The sequence below is a fragment of the Pantherophis guttatus genome, chromosome 1, assembly GCF_059756535.1.
Source record: "Pantherophis guttatus breed Tessera chromosome 1, ASM5975653v1, whole genome shotgun sequence".
Classification (NCBI taxonomy): Eukaryota; Metazoa; Chordata; class Lepidosauria; order Squamata; family Colubridae; genus Pantherophis; species Pantherophis guttatus.
In genome coordinates this window covers 99785660-99805683 of record NC_142063.1, presented here as the reverse complement: position 1 = coordinate 99805683, position 20024 = coordinate 99785660, and the positions used below count along the sequence as shown (strand labels likewise).

Genomic DNA, 20024 nt, shown 5'->3' with positions numbered 1-20024 from the left:
CTGGGGGTCACCAGCCTGCATTGTTTGGCTGATGGCACCCCGAGGAGGCCCTCTCTGTGGGAGCGCACGGGTCGGTGGGAGGTCGTCGGTGGCAGTAGGCGGTCTCGAAGATAGCTAGGCCCTATGCCATGGAGCGCTTTAAAGGTGATAACCAACACCTTGAAGCGCACCCGGAAGACCACCGGGAGCCAGTGCAGTTCACGCAGGAGCGGTGTTACATGGGAGCGCCACGCTGCTCCCGTCACTACCCGCGCTGCTGCGTTCTGGACCAGTTGGAGCCTCCGGGTGCTCCTCAAAGGGAGCCCCATGTAGAGAGCATTGCAGTAATCAAGGCGAGAGGTCACGAGGGCATGAGTGACTGTGCACAAGGAATCCCGATCAAGAAAGGGCCGCAACTGGCGGATCAGGCGAACCTGATAAAAGGTCCCCCTGGTTACAGCCGTCAGATGTTCCTCCAAGGACAGCTGTGTATCCAGGAGGACTCCCAGATTGCGAGCCCTCTCTGTGGGGGCCAAAGACTCGCCCCCAATAGTCAGTGATGGAGTCAACTGACTATATCGGGATGCCGGGAACCACAGCCACTCAGTCTTGGAAGGGTTGAGCCTGAGCCTGTTCCTCCCCATCCAGATCCGTACAGCCTCCAGGCACTGGGACATCACTTCAAGGGCATCGTTGGGGTGGCCTGGGGTGGAAATGTACAGCTGAGTATCATCAGCGTACTGATGGTATCTCACCCCAAAGCCACGGATGATCTCGCCCAGCGGCTTCACATAAATGTTGAACAGGAGGGGCGAGAGGACCGACCCCTGAGGCACTCCACATATAAGAGGCCTCGAGGTCGACCTCTGCCCCCCTGCCAACACGAACTGCGACCGGTCGGAGAGAAAGGAGGAGAACCACCGTAACACGGTGCCCCCCATCCCCAACTCTTCCAACCGGTGCAGCATGATACCATGGTCGATGGTATCAAAAGCCGCTGAGAGGTCTAACAGGACCAGAACAGAGGAGCAACCCCTGTCCCGAGCCCTCCAGAGATCATCAACCAACGCGACCAATGCCGTTTCCGTGCTGTGCCCAGGCCTGAAACCAGACTGGAACGGATCCAGATAGGATGTTTCCTCCAGGAATTGCGGGAACTGTCGCGCGACCACACTCTCAACAACCTTCGCCAGGAAGCGAAGGTTGGAGACAGGACGGTAGTTGGCCAATATTGCTGGATCCAGGGACGGCTTCTTGAGGAGAGGCCTCACCACCGCCTCCTTCAAGGCCGCGGGGAAGTAACCCTCACTCAACGAAGCGTTGATAATACCCTGGAGCCAGCCTCGTGTAACCTCCCGGGAGGCCAGTACCAACCAGGAGGGACACGGGTCCAGTAAACATGTGGCCGCACTAAGTCTCCCCAAGATCCTGTCCACATCATCGGGAGTCACAGCATCAAACTCCTCCCAGATAACATTCTCAGGACTATTCCTCGTCACCCTGCCCTGATCTACCCAGTCAGAGTCCAAGTCCCCCCGGATCTGAGCGATTTTGTCATGCAGGTATTGTCCGAAATCCTCCGCCCTGCCTTCCAATGGATCCTCCCGCGCTCCCAGATGGAGCAGGGAGCGGGTTACCCTGAACAGGGCGGCCGGACGATTCCCTGATGACGCAATAGAGGCGGAAAAGTAATTAAACTTTGCCGTCTTTATCGCCACTAGGTAGGTCTTAATATGCGACCTTACCAGTGTTCGGTCAGATTCAGCGCGACTGGCCCTCCAACCGCTCTCTAGGCGTCTTTTCCGGCGTTTCATCTCCCTCAGTTCCTCGGTGAACCAAGGAGCCGCGAGGGATCGACACCGGGTCAGAGGCCGCAAAGGCACGACTCGATCCAAGGCCCCACCAGCCGCCCGGTCCCAGGCAGCTACTAGGTCCTCGGCCGAGTCGTGTGCCAGATCATCAGGAATTGGCCCAAGCTCCGTCTGGAACCTATCAGGATCCATCAGGCGCCTGGGGCGGACCCATCTAATTGGGTCCGCCTCCCTGCGGCGGGGTGTAGCGGTACGAAGGTCCAGACGAAGGAGTGAGTGATCTGACCATGACAAGGGTTCCATATCTATATCCCCTATAACAAGATCACTCAACCACTGGCCAGAGACAAAAATCAAGTCTAGAGTGTGTCCCCCCCCGTGAGTGGGGCCATGAACTAACTGGGTCAGGTCCATGGCCGTCATGGAAGCCATGAACTCCCGAGCCATCCCAGACGTTTCACCAACGGATGGCAAGTTGAAATCACCCATGACCATAAGCCTGGGTGTATCAACTGCCACCGCGGCTATCACGTCGAGTAGCTCAGGCAGGGCTGCTGCCACGCGGCAGGGAGCCAGGTACGCAAGCAGCAAGCCCATCTGAACCCCATGACCCCATCTCACGAAGAGGGACTCACATCCGACAATCTGAGGCACAGTGGTCTCCCTCGAACCGAGACCTTCTTTAATAATAACCGCCACCCCCCCGCCCCTCCCCTGGGCTCTTGGTTGATGGTATGCTCTGAAACCTGGTGGGCACATCTCGACCAGAGGGACACCTCCCTCCGGTCCCAACCAGGTCTCCGTAATACCTGCCAGGTCCGCTCCCCCCTCCTGGATAAGATCGTGAATGAGGGGGGCCTTATTTACCACAGACCTAGCGTTGCACAGCATCAATCGCAGGCCCAGGTCCTGAGTATCTAAGCCACCTAGTATCCGAGGGGAGCCTTGGGGGCCGGGGCGCGCAATTGCTCTCAGACAGCGAGTGCGCGTCCCCAACACATGATGTGGCCCCCTGCTCCCGCCATATCTGCCCCTCCCAGCCACCGTGCAGATGGTATTTCCCTCCGCCCCCTCCCCATTCCCTCGTGCAATGTCCTCCAAACCGTTACCCAGTGCCGGGCTCGGCTCTGACCTTGGTGGATTACCCCCCCCATCCCCTTTGGTCGTCCTCCCGGTTCCCCTTAAAAAATTATTAAAAACCCTAATTAAAAAACCCCTTAATCCCCGCTTTGAAACATGCCACCTCTCAGGGCTCCAAAGCCCGTCCTTAAGGTAGGCCTTTGATAACGTGGAAGGCCATCGCCGCGAGAGGGGGGCATCTCGCAGCGCAAGCAGGTCTGTCGTGGTATAAGCCATACATAGATGAGAGGTAAAAAAGTCTGGTCAGGAGTTTGATAAATAGTCTAAGATGTTGGAGCAAGATGGATCTCAAAGCAGGTAGCTGGACTCCACTGCCCTCTCACTGCAGTGGGAGGAGTCCCGTGTCATTTCATCAAGATTGGAGGTAAGAATCCAAGCCACCCTCTCACGGTGGCTAGCCCAGATGGAAAGGGCTTAGGAAGGTTAGATGGTCTATTCCTCCATTGGTGAAAGGCAGCAACTCCCTCAGCTCCCGCATGACAGTTGCCCAGACACCCTCCAGCTTGGGGCTCAAGATGAAAAAGGAGCCAGACCATAGAGGCATGATGTTATTAAACCCGAGGGAGAGAAGATGTTCAAAGGGAGGGATAACATACAGCTGGATACAATGTGGAGGCGGGGAGCCGAAGACCAAGTCAAGGGCATGGGGGGGAGGGATCAATCGAGGCGACCAGGTGACCAGTTTTTTGGTCGCACTCCAGCCTCTCCAGCCCCCAGGACTTCATAACACCCCCTGATTGTATCTCCCGTCTCCAGTCTCCAGCCCCCAGGTCAGATAGTCTATTCCAGATATTAATGGTAAGGCCAGAAACAAAGCGGCCATATCTCCCCCCATTCTTCGCTGCTAAGCACCAGGCCGCCGCCGCCATCGTCTCGCCATCGAGCCACAGCCGCCATTGCCGCCTCAGCTGCCATCGTCGATGCCGTCTGGAACCCGGCCCCTCGACACATCCCAGGACCACCGGGACAACATCCAGGGCCTGGGAGGGGAGGGCCTGCTCCATGCCACCACCGCCGCGCCCACAGCTGCCGCCGCTCCGGCCTCCGCGGCCTCCAGCGCAGAAGGCGGCTGTCATTCTCCCGCGGCGCCTCCCGCGTCGGCTCCACCCAGCCGCAATATTCCGGAGGGCGAAAAAGCCCTCAGCAGGCTGGGCAGGGCTCCCACGACAGGGGCCGGGGCCGCCCCGGCCTCCGCGGCCTCCGCCAAAGAAGACTGCCGTATCCAGGCCGCCATTCTCCCGCAGCGCCTCTCGCGTCGGCTCCGCCCAGCCGCAATGCTCCGGAGGGCGAAAAAGCCCTCAACAGGCTGGGCAGAGGCTCCCACAGCTGGGGCTGGGGCTGCAGATGGTCAAGTCAGCTCCCCAGACCCCCAAATGACCAGAAACCGTCCCATCATCGGGCGGATCTCACATGGACAGCGCCATCTTGGGGCATGCGCAGAAGAAGGATTCATGATCTTGTGAACATAAAAATATTCTTTTAAAAAAATCAGGAAAAGCAATATTAATCCTAAATTCCCTACTATTGTACCTGGTGATTAAAATATAAACATTAAAATAGCTTCTGTTTACTATCTTTACATCAAATATTTCCCCCTTAAACATAGTCTGAGTATCTGAGTTGGCCTAGTTGCGTGATTTGTAATACACTGCTCAAAAAAATAAAGGGAACACAAGCAGAAGACATCCGAGAACTGAATGAATGAAATAGCCTTATTAAATACTTTGTTTGTCACATACAGTAGTTTTGTGTTCCCTTTAGTTGTTTGAGCAGTGTATAAACTACTGTATGTAAAGAACAAAGTATTTAATAAGGCTATTTCATTCATTCAGATCTCGGATGTCTTCTGCTTGTGTTCCCTTTATTTTTTTGAGCAGTATATATAGGCAAGCCCTACTTGCTTAATTTTAGTCAAATTTCAGTTTTGAATGTACACTTTTAATTTTGCTGTGGCTTCATATTCCCCAGCTGCTCAGTATTTCATTGCTTTCTGAAAAACACTGTGTCCTAGTTCAGATTTCAGCTACCGTAATCTAAGGAGATAGACGTTACTTCTTTTTTTCTAATTATACAGTTTGGTGTAGTACTGTCCTCATAATCTAAAATGTGTTAAAAGTCATATCTTTATGTTTCTTTATTCTTTCAGCCGACTATATAGTGATGCAGTTTGGCCGTGTGGCAGAAGATATTTTTACAATGGATTATAATTATCCTATGTGTGCAGTACAAGCCTTTGCTATTGCCCTGTCCAGTTTTGACAGCAAGCTAGCTTGTGAGTGAACAAATTATGCCTAAACTTCACTGCAGCCAAAACCATGTGCCACTGTAAGAAGAAAACACACATTCCACATTTTCTCTGGTGTCATCAGTGGTCACATATCCTTATGAGGCAGGTAAAATTTGTTTTCTGAAGGACCAACCTTTTTTGATGAAGAGAAAATATTTTAAAATTTCAAGACTTTCAGGAATGTTTTCCCCGCTTATTCTCTATTTTTCTGGAAGTGGCATCAGAGCTCTATAAATAGAAGTCCTATCTTAATGTCCTCAGTTCTGTTATAAAGATGCACATAATTGTGGCTTAAGTGAAAACACCATTGGGATCAATGATGTCTTTTTTTAAAAAAAACCCATAAAAGCTATCACGACACAGATCTAGTTTTGGATTTAAGACATGTTCGGAGGCTGTCAGCATACCTCAAGATTTCATTCACACTTTTGAGGATTTTGTGTCACCCATCTCAAACATATGACCGTGAGAAAGATGCAAACTTTTTTCAAGAAAGAAACAAGGTAGCGTTTACTCTCAAAGCCAAGACTGAAATTGATTTGTGATACTGTTTTATGTGGGAAGGAATCTGACAAATTTTTAATCCTGATGGGGAATGGAATGGGGGGCGGGGGGGAATCGGAAGCACAAGTTAATATTGCACAACTCACTTGTACTCCAAGGTGTTATTTTATAGATTGTGTTTTAAGTCTCACTTTCTGATGTTAGTTCACTCTTATTTTTAAGAAGGGAAGTTTGATTATGCGAAGTCACCAAATGGATGGGAGAAATGATGCTGAATCATTATACTAACTAAAAATTGGGGAATATTCTAAAAGAAGGAAAAAAAAATGTGCTTCAACATGTATGATGTCTCAGGTCTCATATGTGGCATGTTCTGTCCAAGAAAGTTTTCTGTCTTTTACCCTGGAGAACTGCTGCCCTTTGGGTAGACATGATTGGACTAAAAAGTTGAAGGGCTGACACTGAACAAAGTGTATGCATCTACTGTAAATTAATTGAATGGCATCTAATTCTTTGAATAAACCTGTCTTGATAGAGCTGCCTCTTTTAAGAAATTGTTTAGAAGATAACTGGAACTAATAGTGAATGGCATTTGCTCTTTTTCTGTCCCAATAGAGGTAGTCCTTGACTTATAGCCATTCATTTAGTGATTGTTCGAAGATATGAAGACTTATGACCAGTCCTTGCACTTACGACATTGCAGCATCCCCACAGTCACGTGATAAAAATTTGGGTGCTTGGCAACTGTATTTATGACAGTTGCGTTGTCCCAGAGTCATGTGATTGCCATTTTCAACCTTCCCAGTTGGCTTCTGACAACAAAAATCAATGGGTGAAGCTGGATTTGCTTAACAACTGCATGATTCACTGAACAATTGCAGTGATTTGCTTATCAACTTCAGCAAGAAAGATCATAAAATTGGGCACCAGCTTACTTAGCAATGGAAATTCTGATCCCAATTATGGTTGTAAATCGAGGTCCACCCGTACTGAAAGTTATATGCAGAGAAAGCTTCCAAAAACAGAAATTAATTGCAATGCCTTCTTGATTTTAAACAGATGGGTTGAATCAGAGCTTTTATTTTATTGGTGCCTTGTCCACAAACAAAGGGACACTCCACCAGGGTACCCCTATTCAAAATAATATTGGTAGCAAAAGAGAATACTACATGGATAGCAATTTCTACAGTCCCCAATTATACAGTCTTGACTACTGCAGAGGCTCCCTTAAATTTTGGAGCAGATATGGAGGGCCTAATGGAATCACCTGGAGAGATAGAATCAGTAAACATGAGTTTGTCTCTTCATCTCTTCAGCCAGAAGAAAAAATCTGCTGGATCAAACTATTCCTACTAATAGAGGGAGATGCTTCTATCTGTAGAAGATTTTTTCTGGATTTAACTATGTATGCATGTTTGTGCCTTTTTACTAACAAATCATTATATTTCAGAATGCAAGCTCTGGCTTATCTCATTTTCTTGGTTTTTTAAAAAAAAACACGTTAAGTGTACTAAAAATTTGAAATCAGAATCAGCTTTGAAGAGGATCTGAACATTTAGCATTAGTTTCGTGATTGTTTTCCACAATATGATATTGAATGTGACTGGTATACATGGAATATATACCAAGACTCAGCAGTACCAGATTTGAGGGGGGGGGGAACATACATTTTTGGCTACATTTTCATTGGATTCTACAAGGGCTGTTGGGTTAATTGTAGCAGGTTTGCCTTTGTGTGACTTACTAAAGACAATGTGCCGGTGCATCCAGTGCTGATTACAATTTTGCTGATGCTTACATCAGCATAGAAATGCAGGTGGTTGGTCTGTGAATCTCCCTTTTGTTTTAGATAATTAACAGTCCTCTTGTAGTATGTGAACACCTCTGTGCAAAAATGCAATCTGTTTGGTACGCTTTGAAATTGCCATTCTCCCAAGTCAAAGAACATTGATGACAAAGATGAAGTTATCACTCTGTCAGTTGGAGAAAAACCTAAAAGAAAACTAATTCATCTAGCAGCACTTTTTGTATAATAACACACTTTGTGATGAAAAGACATGTAAGTCAGGGTTTAGTACTTACAGAATATGGAATACATGAAGATCCATTCCCAGATTTTGCAGCAATCTTTTCCTTAGGTATATTAATGAGTCTTCTCAAAATTAGATTTATTTAAACTAAGGCTACCATTTGGACAACTTATTTGAGGATAAGCCTCCTGGCAGTTAATATCACTTGCTTTGAGTACTGCATTAGAATTGCCCCTTAGGAAGTATAGTTAAAGCTCAAATTTTTTGACTTGGTCATAAAAAATAGTCTTGTCAGTATGAGTATATTAGCATATATTTGGGCTATGTCACATTTAAACTCCTTGAAATCGAACAGACTTCTTTTAGCTAAGATTTAGTCATATTTATCTTAATGGGTCAATTTTAAACCTGATCTAATTTGTTGTATGATATGAAATTCAGTTGTTTGGATTACATTCGTCCAAGATTGAAAAGGGTTCACAAGGAGGAATGTTTGTCTCTATCTGGACTGTTTTAATTTTATGCTGTTACATTTTTCTCTTGGTGAATCCTTGCAAATTGAGATAAGAAACTTTTAGTGGATAAGGTTTCGAAGTATTGCTGCTTTTTTTTTTTTTTTTTTTTTGCTTTGATTGGACACTTTTGGAAAGAAGATAGCCTCAATGATCCTACCTACCCATTATTGGTAATGGATACACGTTCCCTTGTGCCAGTCTATCTGCAGTGATCTAGATTTGAGGGGGGGGGGAGCTGCAATCTTGTGATTCTGAGCTACATATTTTATTTTCAGTTTTTCTGACCCTGAAGAAGCATTGTAATGGTAACATCATTGGGAAGCAGGTCAGATGGTTTTCAGAGAGTTGGAAAGTTATTTTGGGGTAGGGTAGGAAAGTTTACCATATTTTTTGTCCTTTGTGGGTTTTTATTACAAGGCATGATCATAGAGGTGAGTTAAACAATCGTAGAAATAATTTTCTCATTAGTACACAGATACAGATACATATGTGTGTAGAGCAGCCTACTTACTGTTGTTACTGCTTTGGCTAAAAAGAAGCAAGCTCAGCAATCTTTACTTTCTGATTTGTACCCTGAAACAATTTGGATTAATCTTAAAGAAATGCATTTCCTTCCCAAATGATAAGAAAACTCACATTGAGAATGGAAAACTGTCTTCTATACTTTTCAAACTCTCTATGTACTCCATCGTGTCAATCATTAGACAATCTTAAATGCTGATGATGATGTTTGGGGGGCAAACAAGCAAGGGGGCATATAAGCATAGGGATCTAAAGGGAGAGGAGGACAAAGGATGAAATGAGCATCTTAATTGAGGATACAAACTGCCTTTTTTTTTTACATGTTTTGTATATGCATGTATGGAATGGATGGAGCTTGTGTTGTGACTTTGTGAAAGTTGTTTGTTCATTCTGATAAAACATTCAGATTCCATGGGCCACCTATTTAGGTCAACTAGGAATAAAAGCATGCATGGTATAAAAAGTGGATGGAATGGAATGTCCCCACCACTCACCCCATTACCTCCTGGCAGGTAAGGTCAGGCCCTTTCATTGATGGGTCTTTAATTCAGCACAGCAAGTATTCCTTTAGCAATATGGACTTCTATGTAACAAATTTTACCCACATAGATTGTAGTGCTGAACATTGACTAATGTGATTTTAAAACATTGACTAAATGTTAATGGTGTGCAATTCATCAGACGACTGATGGCTTGGTAGAATAGCCATCTGTGACCCACTTGTGAACTTTGAAACTGGATCTTAGTATTCTTAATCAATAAAGGAGAATATTTAATATATTTAATATTTAATACTCTCCTTTATTGAATCTTAGTCATTTTGCAAAGTGAGATATTGGATTAGAAGGACCCTGAATCTGAGCCAGCCAAGCTTGCTTATGTTCCCTTAAAAACATTTCTAGAGCTTTCAGAGCAGATTCTTTTTTCTTATCTTGAAGTGCATTAACCGGATGATCACTCCTTACAAGACCAAGACAACTTGCTATATATACTCAAGAGAATGACTAGATAGACATTTCTGGAAATCATTCTCTATTATGGAAAGCCTCCCATTAATAAAGCTTTATGGGCTTTACATGGATTCTGATTGTCCCACCCATGAGCCCTATTAATGAGTCCTCCTCCTATTGGTGAGGCTTTCCATGAGGGTTGGGAAACTAAGAACAATATGTGTAAAAATTGAAAGCAGTTTCTTTATTGCATGTTCTCCAGATGGATAAAAATCGATGATTTAAAAAATAATAATTAAAAATCAGATTTTTAAAAAATTTAAATCAGATTGTAGCATGAGGCTGATATTCTGCAATATTTACATTTTTGGTAAACTCATTCAATGAATCCAAGCTCTGCAAGCTGAGATAACATGCACTGCATTGATGCAGTCACACAATTTCACAGTAACCATGAGATAAATCATGTTCAGGAATATTCCTTTATCCCATTGTTTTGCAAATCTATGTACACTATAAACTGAATGACTGTTTGAAGAGAAATGCATCTGTACCACCAGGCTCTAAGTATGAGGAGGAAGGGCAAGCAGTAAAAATGAAATGAAACCTTCTAAGCAGCTTATAAATATAATACTAAAGAGCACCTGTCATTTCAGATTCATCATGGCAGCACCTGTTAGCGGGCATCCATTCACCTGCTGTCTGCCATGTCCCTCACCTTGTTGTGTCACTGCCCCATCACCAGCTGTCCCATCAAAGTGAATGGGACTGTCGGTGAGTCAACAGCGGGTCAGAGGAAGAGCCGCTGCGGGACAGAGATGACAGTTGCTCTTTAAAAATTATGATTTAAATCGAGTTGATTTAAATCAAGCCTTTTTACTAGTGATTTAAATCATGATTTAAATCATGATTTAAATTGACTTGGTTTAAATCAAATCCACCCTAATGTTCTCCCACAGACAAAATCTTGTTGGACCAAAGCAGTCTCTGCATAACTATCTGATAAATGCTCGGAAGAAATTGGGGAGGATCCCTCCTGTGTAATTTCTGCATAGCAAAGATTTAAGGTTGATGCTTCTCTTTACTTCTCCCTCTTGTAACTCAGCACCAGATTCCACCACAATTAAGGTGGTTCCATCTGCTACAATGTACTAGAAGTTGTCATGTCTAAAAATTTCTATGTATGTTTTTTATAAAAGTTCTGATGTAAAAACACCTAAATAGTCACAATACAATAATGTCCATACTGTATTCAGCAATCAAAATAATGGTTTCTAGTTGAAGTGTAGTACCTTCATAGGTAGCAAACAACAATGTTGATTACTTTCCCAATATTTTGCTTCACTTCATGAAAAGGCTACATTTTCATCCTCATCAAAAGTCTCTGAGAAACTCCCAAGTCAAGGTCAGCAACCAAATAGTAGCACTCACCCAATTTGACCTGAACTTTTGGAAGTCTAGTGAAAAATACTGTAGGGCATCAGTAATATTTTGAAAAACTTCTTTAATGTGAACAGGGGAAAGAGCTGTAAAAGAGTTAAGAAGACACAAATATTTTTGGATGATCAGAATACACATGGATGTGTAAATATTTCTACGTGGTTTTATAATTGTATCTTTCTTGGCACTAACTTTAGGAATTCAAGGAGTTGCTGTAGTATTTCAGTTTTTGCCTATTTTATTACTGAAAATGAGAAGTGAAATGGATGTTCGCACCACAATGTTAGAAGCACTTTTGTTAAGGAATTATGTTTAGTCACGGCAAAAAGCAGAGTGCAGTGAATAAAGCCTACAATATAATTTCACCTCTTCTTCACACTGCTCAAACTCTGCCAAAGTTCCATATATATTATGTAGAACTGGAATAAAGCACATCAAGAAGGTTAGCCAGAAATGCTCTATACTTTCTTGAGTCAGGATAATTTGTTATCTTTGCTTAGCTCTCTTTGTAGACATTTAATATTCCAACTGCAGAAATACCAAGGTGTTTGTGTAAATGTCAGGATATGAAAGATTAAGAAGGCGTAGCATTGCGGCACCATCAGAATGAAAATGAAAAGCAAATAAATTAAAACCAGCTTGTAAAACATATGAGAAATTATATTTCATTTCCCCTTTCTTATAGTGTTCTAAGAATTATTGTTTAATAAAGTTTATGCTGCAACTTGTTCATACCTTTTTCTTGAACCCTGAGACTGCTATTCTAACCACAGAGAAAAACCTAAAGAATACTCTTCGTATTCTCTTAGTTCCCAGAAAATATTTATACAACTTTATTGATACTCTAGTTCTGCTTTGTCAAGTAGATCCGTCCCAGAGAACAAGATAGCATGTTTTGTTCCAGATACTGTTTCCAAAGAAAAAAGTCAAAATTCAGATTGGTACTTACCAAAAGAAACATTCCCAATACATTTCTCTGCTTGTTTTTTTAAGAGGTAAGCCTCTCTAATGCAACATGGTTTTAGATCTCAAAAGAAGCCAGATATTTGGTTTAAACATCACTTGAAATCCAAAGTGAACAAAAGATACCATGGTTTAGTGCTATTAATTGACTCTGGTTCTGCAGGACCTGGCATGCCAGGGGAAGATGCCAATCAACTAACATACCCCTGATGTGAGCTGAATTGAAACTCTTGTTCAAAGCAGGCATATTTGGAAGCTAAAGATATCTGATTCCCATCAATGGTTTTTTTTTTTCTTATAACATTTCTCTTTATTATTTTTGTTTGTTTTTTCTTTAAAAAGAAATTTTTTAAAAAAGTCTCTTTTTTAATATTTTCATTTCAGACTTGGCCCTGGTGTAAAGCTTATTTTATGTATATATACAGTATATAACTGTACGCATGTATATGTATTGTTTTCAATTTTTTTGTTTTTGCTTCTTGTTTTCTTTTAATAAGAAAAATTGTGATAACTGTTCGCATTCCTTACGTTAGGAAATGTGAAAAAAATCCATTCTCATGGGCAAATTATGGCAGTTCCATGGAATGCAAGTTTATTCCTTTTCTTTCTCTCTCTCCCTCTCTTATTCTGATCTCTTCTTCAGTTTCTCTTGGGTTTCACTTTCCACAGTCCTCATTAGATGAGGCATTGGCTGTTCTAGAAAATGAGAGGCGGCATTTACATTTGTAGGTGTACAAATAGATACTATCCTTTCATTGGAATTATTTTTTAATTGAGAAAAACCCATTGCAGCTACTTTTATTGGTTAATCATTGCAACCACTTTATTATTTTTAACACATACATTATCCTATAAAGCTAACAACACAAGCTATGTGCCTGTGTGTATATCTCCGACACAAGGTTTTTCTCTATTCTACTGCTTTCCAGGTTTTGGGATAGAGACTTTGTTATTCGCAGATAGTTGGGTTAAAGGCATTTTGAGAATTGCAGTTCAACATATTTGGGTGAGGTTCATGTTGGCTGTTATAAATTCACCCAGAACAATTTTCCTAGTTACACAACATTTTCCTTTTTATGACATTTTCTAACAATATTAATGCAGTTCTTCACTGGAGGGATATTTGCCCTTCTACTATTCACTTAGATTCAATCTTCCTGAATAAATCCCTGAATTTTAACTAAGCCAAAATCAAACTTTGTATATGTCAATGTTAGGAATAAAATGGGTTAATGTAAAATAACATGATCTCTGGCCATTTTGAGTGGGGCTGATTTGGTTTGGAATCGTAACATTACATAGAGGACCACAGAATTCTATCCCTGAATTATAGTATATTTCAAAAGTAACATGAACATTCCTAGTAATGTCCTTGTTTGGCATTGTGGCTGCTTTTCTGTTTAGACTTTCATTGATTTGCCAAAAAAAAAAAAAAGAAAGAAAAAAAATCAAGCACTGTTTGCTTTGAAACCCATTACTAGTGCATCAACAATTATCTATCATTGTAAATAATCTCCTGGTACTCTGCATATATTTAGTTCTGAAGAGCAAAGTATGATTCAGTGCATAAGTGGCTTGCAGATACTATAGCACTTGATGGAAACACTTGAAAGCAATTGCATCATTTTCTGGGCTCATGCCACTGTCTCTTATAACCGGTGTACAAAACTAGAAAAGACAAGTTGAGATGGTACAAATGCACCAAATCATGTTTGCCCTGGTTGCATAGCTCAAATATCTATATTTTGGATTTAAGTGGCTAAGGAACCCACTAGAAACCATGAGACTTGAGTTCTAGTCTTGCCTTAGTCATGAAAAACCAGCTGGTTGGTTTCTCAGGCCAGCTCACCTGACATGGTGCTATGGGGAAAATAGGAGGAGGAAGGAATAGTTGTATGTTCACTGCCTTGATTTATTTAACAAGTCCTACTTGTTACATAGTTTTTGAGATGCTTGTTTTATTAAGTGGATTCCTTAGCGTATGGGGGCTTCAACTGATAAAACATAAAAAGAGGTATTGGATAGCAATTTGATATTGCCATCTTTTAAGTATGAAATTTTGGGAGGTCATGACCTTCAAATGTAGCCTATAGTACAGACGGCTAGACTTGGTAACATTTCCTAGAGAGTAATTGTTAAAATCTGCATCTAGTGAAGAGTAGGTTGAAGTAGAGTTACTCTTATTCTGCCATTCGTTAGCTCTTATCGCTCCTTCTCCCAATATATTTCTTTTACTCTTGCTAGAAAGCTTCTAGAAGAGGACAAAATCATCACGATCTTCGTGAATATCATGATCTCTCATCTACATGGCCAATTTGTATAGAGATTTTTAAAATTAGGACTAGGATCAAATGTTGCCCATTCTGGTATATAAATCCGTGAAATGATCAAGATATAATAGCAGATTAATGAGGGAGGTTTTATTACCTCCCTCATTAATCTGCTACTGTATCTTGATCATTTCACGGATTTTTATTATGAGGGAGGAAATTATTACAAATTCCTACAGAATTTTCAAAGTGCCATTAGGAAGCAAGATTCTGCCCTCAAAATTTGCAGGAGAAATCAACGAACTTGCTTTGAAGGACTTCCCGTTTTCACTCAATTCTGATTGGTTTTTATGTTTCTATTCCCCTCCTTCCATCCCCATGCGCTTGTTCATTGTATATCTAGTTATCAGTGAAGAACTGCACTTCCTTTACAGTGTTAGATTTCCACTCTGTCTTTTCTCCAGGAGCTCCTTTGGGTGTGATGCTTTCTTTTCCAGTTTTTCTCATAACAATACCCCTGCAAGGTGGATGAGGTTGAGAAGAAGTGCCTGGCCTAAGTGGCACTGGTAGCTGAGTACCTGAAAAAGTCTTGAATCCATATCTCGCCAACTGATATCCAACAATGTAAAACCACAGCATTATGCTTTGCAGCCGGTTAAGGCAAAAGCAATGGGGAAGCAGCTTTGGCCAATTGACTATTGTCTGTAATATAAAGTTGGCCATTCTCTTGGCACCTGGGTTCTAAGGAATAAATCATTGTCTTGCACATTGGCAAAGAACGGTATAGGGAAACCTATGAAAGATCCAAACTTTTTTTTTTATACATGATACAGGAAACAGGAAGAACAAAAAAAAATGTAGTTTTCCTGGGCTATTGCATTAATGTTTTACAAACCAAGGAAAAACACATGAAATATGGGGTTTTTTTCCTGTCCCCCCCCAAAAAAAAATGCTTAAAAATTGCAAGTTCAACAGATGCTGCCTGACTCTGTTTATGGAGCTTAATTTAGGAAGGCTGTCATCCTACTACTCTCTTTTCAAAGAATGATTTGTTGGTCTCACATCAGAAGAGACACGTCTTTGATTGCCCTGTGCAAAAAAGAAAAAGAAAAACCAGTTATCTAGTCAGCCTACCGGCAAGGCAAAGACTTCCTTAAATAGTTTTTAGCTGGAAAAAAAGAGGGATGAGAAGAAGTTGTTCCTATTCTGTTAATGTGGCAAGATTTTGTTTAATTTTCTGGACAAAGGTCCCAGTTTTATCCTGGGCCACCATGACTGGTCTGTAAAACGATTCAGGTGATGGCAAGACAGCAACAAAGAGGTAGAGTTTTCTCTTTTTTACCATCTAGTGATCGTCAGTTTTGTACTCCTGATCTTAATAGTATTTATTAAGTATTATAATGGGAGAATGAGCCACATTTAATACAGCAAAATTCACTTCTCAGCAGGCATGCAAGAGAAACTGATATCTTTGCTTCTTTTAGATGGAGCTGTTGTTCTTTTCTTTTTTTCTCCTCTGTTGATGTTAACTCTGGGCCATTGAATGTGTCTGTCATTCCCAGATTTGGGCTATACACGTTTCTCAGCCCCTCGAGAAAATATAATGGAAGACCATATCAAAGAAAGCATGATTTGGATGTCTTGTTTGATTGGACCTAAAGAATGATGATTGTTTTGTGGCTTGAGAAGTAGAATACATGCAATTGGATCAATGAGACAGAGAAATAAGTGTATATTTTTTTAAAACTGCATGATGTGCTTTGCAAGGCATTCAACAGCCATGTCCTACCCTCCGAATTCTGGAACATTGACAAGTGTGCCACAAACACTGAATAAGCCAGCTGCCTTTTCTGTTTTGTGTTTTTTTTCCAGTCTAACTGAAACCTAACTCAGGAGAATTTAGAATAGAAAAACAGGGCAAGAAGAACGAGCTGTCGCCTTCATTAGCACTATAGCCTTACTGGCATGTACCTTTGACTCCTAATTCCAAACATCCCAAACCCTGCCCTTGTTGCATTTAATTTTATAACTTAGGCTGGTTGGAAGGTTGGCCATGGAAAATCTTTCAAATTTAGACTTCACAAATGAAGCACCAATTTAAAAATATTTCTTTTTCATGGACTGACTCTAGACTTGAAAAAGCATTATCGGGGCATTTAAGCTCTAAACCAGACTTTGACACATCTGATGTCTTCTGCATGCTCTGGTTTGTAACTCCCAGTATTAGAATGAATAAAAGTCCCATCTGTTTTACACCCAGCAACATCTTACAACTTCCAAATCTCTCATGGCAGGGGTGAACACTGCCAAGTTCACCAGCCATCTAAAAATACTGGCTCTTCCCTTTCAGAGGAAAGAGTCTGTAACAGGGACATTTGGGATATTAACCAAGGCCAGCCAACATGCCTGGGCCCTTGCTTTCACATTTCTCATTCCAGGCTTCCCTTTAGATTGTTGGCCTACAATTCTCTTAGAAGACATTTTGAGAAAACTGGCAAGAGCATTTCCACATTTTCTCAAACATTATCAAAATTTGGGGGTTCCTGGGAAAAGTTATAGCTAAACTCTCCTCCTCTCTCAGTGCTCACATCACCCCTTCAAAATTCAGTAAGATTTGGAGCGTCAATTTTTTTTTTTTTTTTTTGGTGCCTCATTATCAGATGCCATCTGTAGAGGACGCATCTATACAACACTCAAGAAGTTGCACCATTATGGTTAACTGTTGTTCTTTGGCTTGAAAAATGGCAAGCAATGAACAGGTAGATCAGGGCTGTCAAACTCGCATCATCACGGTGTTGTCACGTGACATATCATGACTGTTTTCCCCTTCGCTAAACCAGGCACGGGCGTGGCCAGTGTGTGACGCATCCGGCCCGCAGGCCACGAATTTGACAGCCCTGAGGTAGATTATAAATTCTAATTATGACTGAGGCAAAAGCTGCCAGGCCAAAAGTCTGATATTCAGTTACTCTGAAGGGTCCATCCCATCACAAACTTGAATGGTTGGTAAAATATAGAAAATATATTGCTAGTAGGCTGCAGACAAATGTGTAGCATTGAAGGCAGAATATTTAGATTTAACTGTCTCCTCAAAAATATGTATGTGCATATATATATTTTAAATGTCAGCTGGCTTCAAAGCAGAACCTGGAGTGCAAGTGAACAAAATTTGCTAGCAATGCTTTCTCTCATGGCTAACACATTCTAATTCATCACTGTGCCTTTCTTAAAACAAACCAATGATCATTCTAATAGATTTTGACCACGTTCCTGTCTCAAGTTGTTTTAACTGGTGTTTGAGTTAAGGAGGGAGGGATATGGGGGTCTAAGAACAATTAGGAGTAAGAACAAATATTTAAGCAGTTGTATTTTTGCATAAAGCTTAGAATGTGTTATGTCAATTTGCACAAGACTGTCTTGTCCTGTTTAAGCAGTCAGGCATTCTTTCGTTTGTTTCAAACTCTATAGAATTTTAGATAAATCTGAGAAAATGTGGTTTTATGATGCCGATTTTTTAAAAAAATACTTTGGTATTTCTGAAGCAAATGTATTTATTTATGTGTATAACTAATTTGGTATTTTCACATAATTTACATTGTGTATGTTGTAGAGATTACAGTATATGTCAATACAGAAAATCTGTGCAGAAAAAATTAAAACTTGAATTTGTTTCAAAGGATGGTGGTATTTTTTTGGAACAGCCATATTCATCACTTTCTATTTGTTCTTTAGAACGTAAATTAAAATTATTTACTTTTCTAACAAAAACTGTCTCAGCTGTAATCTTGGCATTTCCTGTTTCTATTGAGGATTCTAACATATGCCAACCTCCTTCATTGGAGTTTTTGCTGTTCAGTCCAACTGAATTATATAAAATATTTATCTGTGAAATCTTGCCTGTCATTCGTTTAAAGCATGAAATGGGAAAACATTACACTGCAGCCATTAGAAAAGTGGAAACTGATTCTATTTGTACACAGAGACACAAAGAAAAAATGTGCTGGAATGTTTTCTTAAGATATAAATAAATAAAAATATCATGTTTAGAAGACTAATATGTTACAACATTTCTACTACAATTAGAACAGTTTGTTTAATGATAATTCGAAGTTACAATGGCACTGAAAAAAGTGACTGTTTTTCACACGACCATTGCAGTGTCCCCATGGTCATGTGATCAACATTCAGATCAGGGGTGGGTTCTAAATTTTTTTACTACTGGTTCTGTGGGCGTGGCTTATTTTGTGGGTGTGGCTTGGAGGTCATGTGACTAAGTGGGCGTGGCTAGCTGGTCAGAGTCATTTCTGGAAGGTCCTCGCACTTACGACCAGTCCTCGCACTGACGACCCGACTCATTTGTTTGCTTTTAATCTGATCAGCTGTAGGACGGCCCTTTGAAGCCCCGCGGCAAGAGTTTAAACAGTTTTTTTCCCTCTAGTCATCAGCTGGGACTCAGGAGGCAGCAATAGATTGGGGGTGGGACCAAATAAAAGGTAAGAATAACGTGGGTGGGTGGGGGAGTGGGAGGGCGGGGGGGAGAACCGGTTCGGTGATGTCATATCATCACCGCTACTGGCTTGGCCGAACCGGACCGAACTGGGAGAAACCCACCACTGATTCAGACAATTGGCAACTGATTCGTATTTATGACCATTGTAGTGTTTTGGGGGTCATGTGATCAACTTTTGCAATCTTCTGACAAGCAAAGGCAATGGGGAAGCCAGATTCACTTAACAACCATGTTACCAACTGCAGTGTTCACTTAACAACTATGGCAAGATAAATTGTAAAATAGGATAAAACTCACTTAACAAATATCTCACTTAACAACAGAAATATTGGGCTCAATTGTGGCTGTAAATCAAGGATTACCTCTACTATTTTTATTAGAGTTTCGGGGGGAGGCATGAAATTATGCTGAATGGGAGGATTTCCCAAAAGTAGCCTTTCTTAAAAGTTTTCAGTAATTAATCGCTTTATAACTCAAGTAGCAACTGACCAGACACAAAGCTGTTGACAGCCCTTCCCAATCTGATGCTGTTTACGTGTTGGGATTATAGTTCCCACCATGTCTAGCCAATAGCTATGCTAGTTGGGAATTTAAAATATTCTAAGACATTGGGAAACACCAGGTTATAAGGGAGGGTGAAGTCATTGTAAAACATTTATCAGTGATCACAAAGAACTTCTACCTACAGAAACTAAATATATTCTTCCAATAAGTAAGTAAATTCTCCTTTCCTTTCTAGTTGAACACTACCAGAAAGAGAAGAAATGACAAAAATCGAAGGCAATTTCCTTAGGCTTCCCAACAGTGCAATGACATATAATTTCTGAAAGCTTCAATCCAAATATTACACCTGAAATTAGTTACAATGGCTCTACATGAATGTCCATTCAGAAATAAGTCCACCCCCACTATCCATTTCAATGGAATTTCTTCCCAAGTAACTAACTATGATTGCAGGTGATAATAATCTGGAGCATATTCATTCAATTTGATAAGACTTATTTTGCCTAATATTGCTTGGCTCAGTCTTTCCCATTTTTACTTGAAAACAAAGAGAGATTTATGCTGGAAAAAGCAGACATATGGAGTATTTGCTGCTCTCT

General features: G+C 41.4%; 1 protein-coding gene across 7 annotated transcripts in view; it reads left to right on the top strand.

Annotated features, from left to right (window-relative positions):
• TUB (TUB bipartite transcription factor) overlaps positions 1-18087 on the top strand; it is a 136248-nt gene extending 118161 nt beyond the window's left edge. For all 7 annotated transcript variants that reach the window (XM_034417006.3, XM_087879264.1, XM_034417008.3 and 4 more), the window contains exon 12: positions 5077-18087. In XM_034417006.3, coding sequence (XP_034272897.1) covers positions 5077-5210 — 134 coding nt within the window. In that variant the 3' untranslated portion in view covers positions 5211-18087. The remainder of the gene's footprint in view (positions 1-5076) is intronic.
• The last annotated feature ends 1937 nt before the right edge of the window (positions 18088-20024 follow it).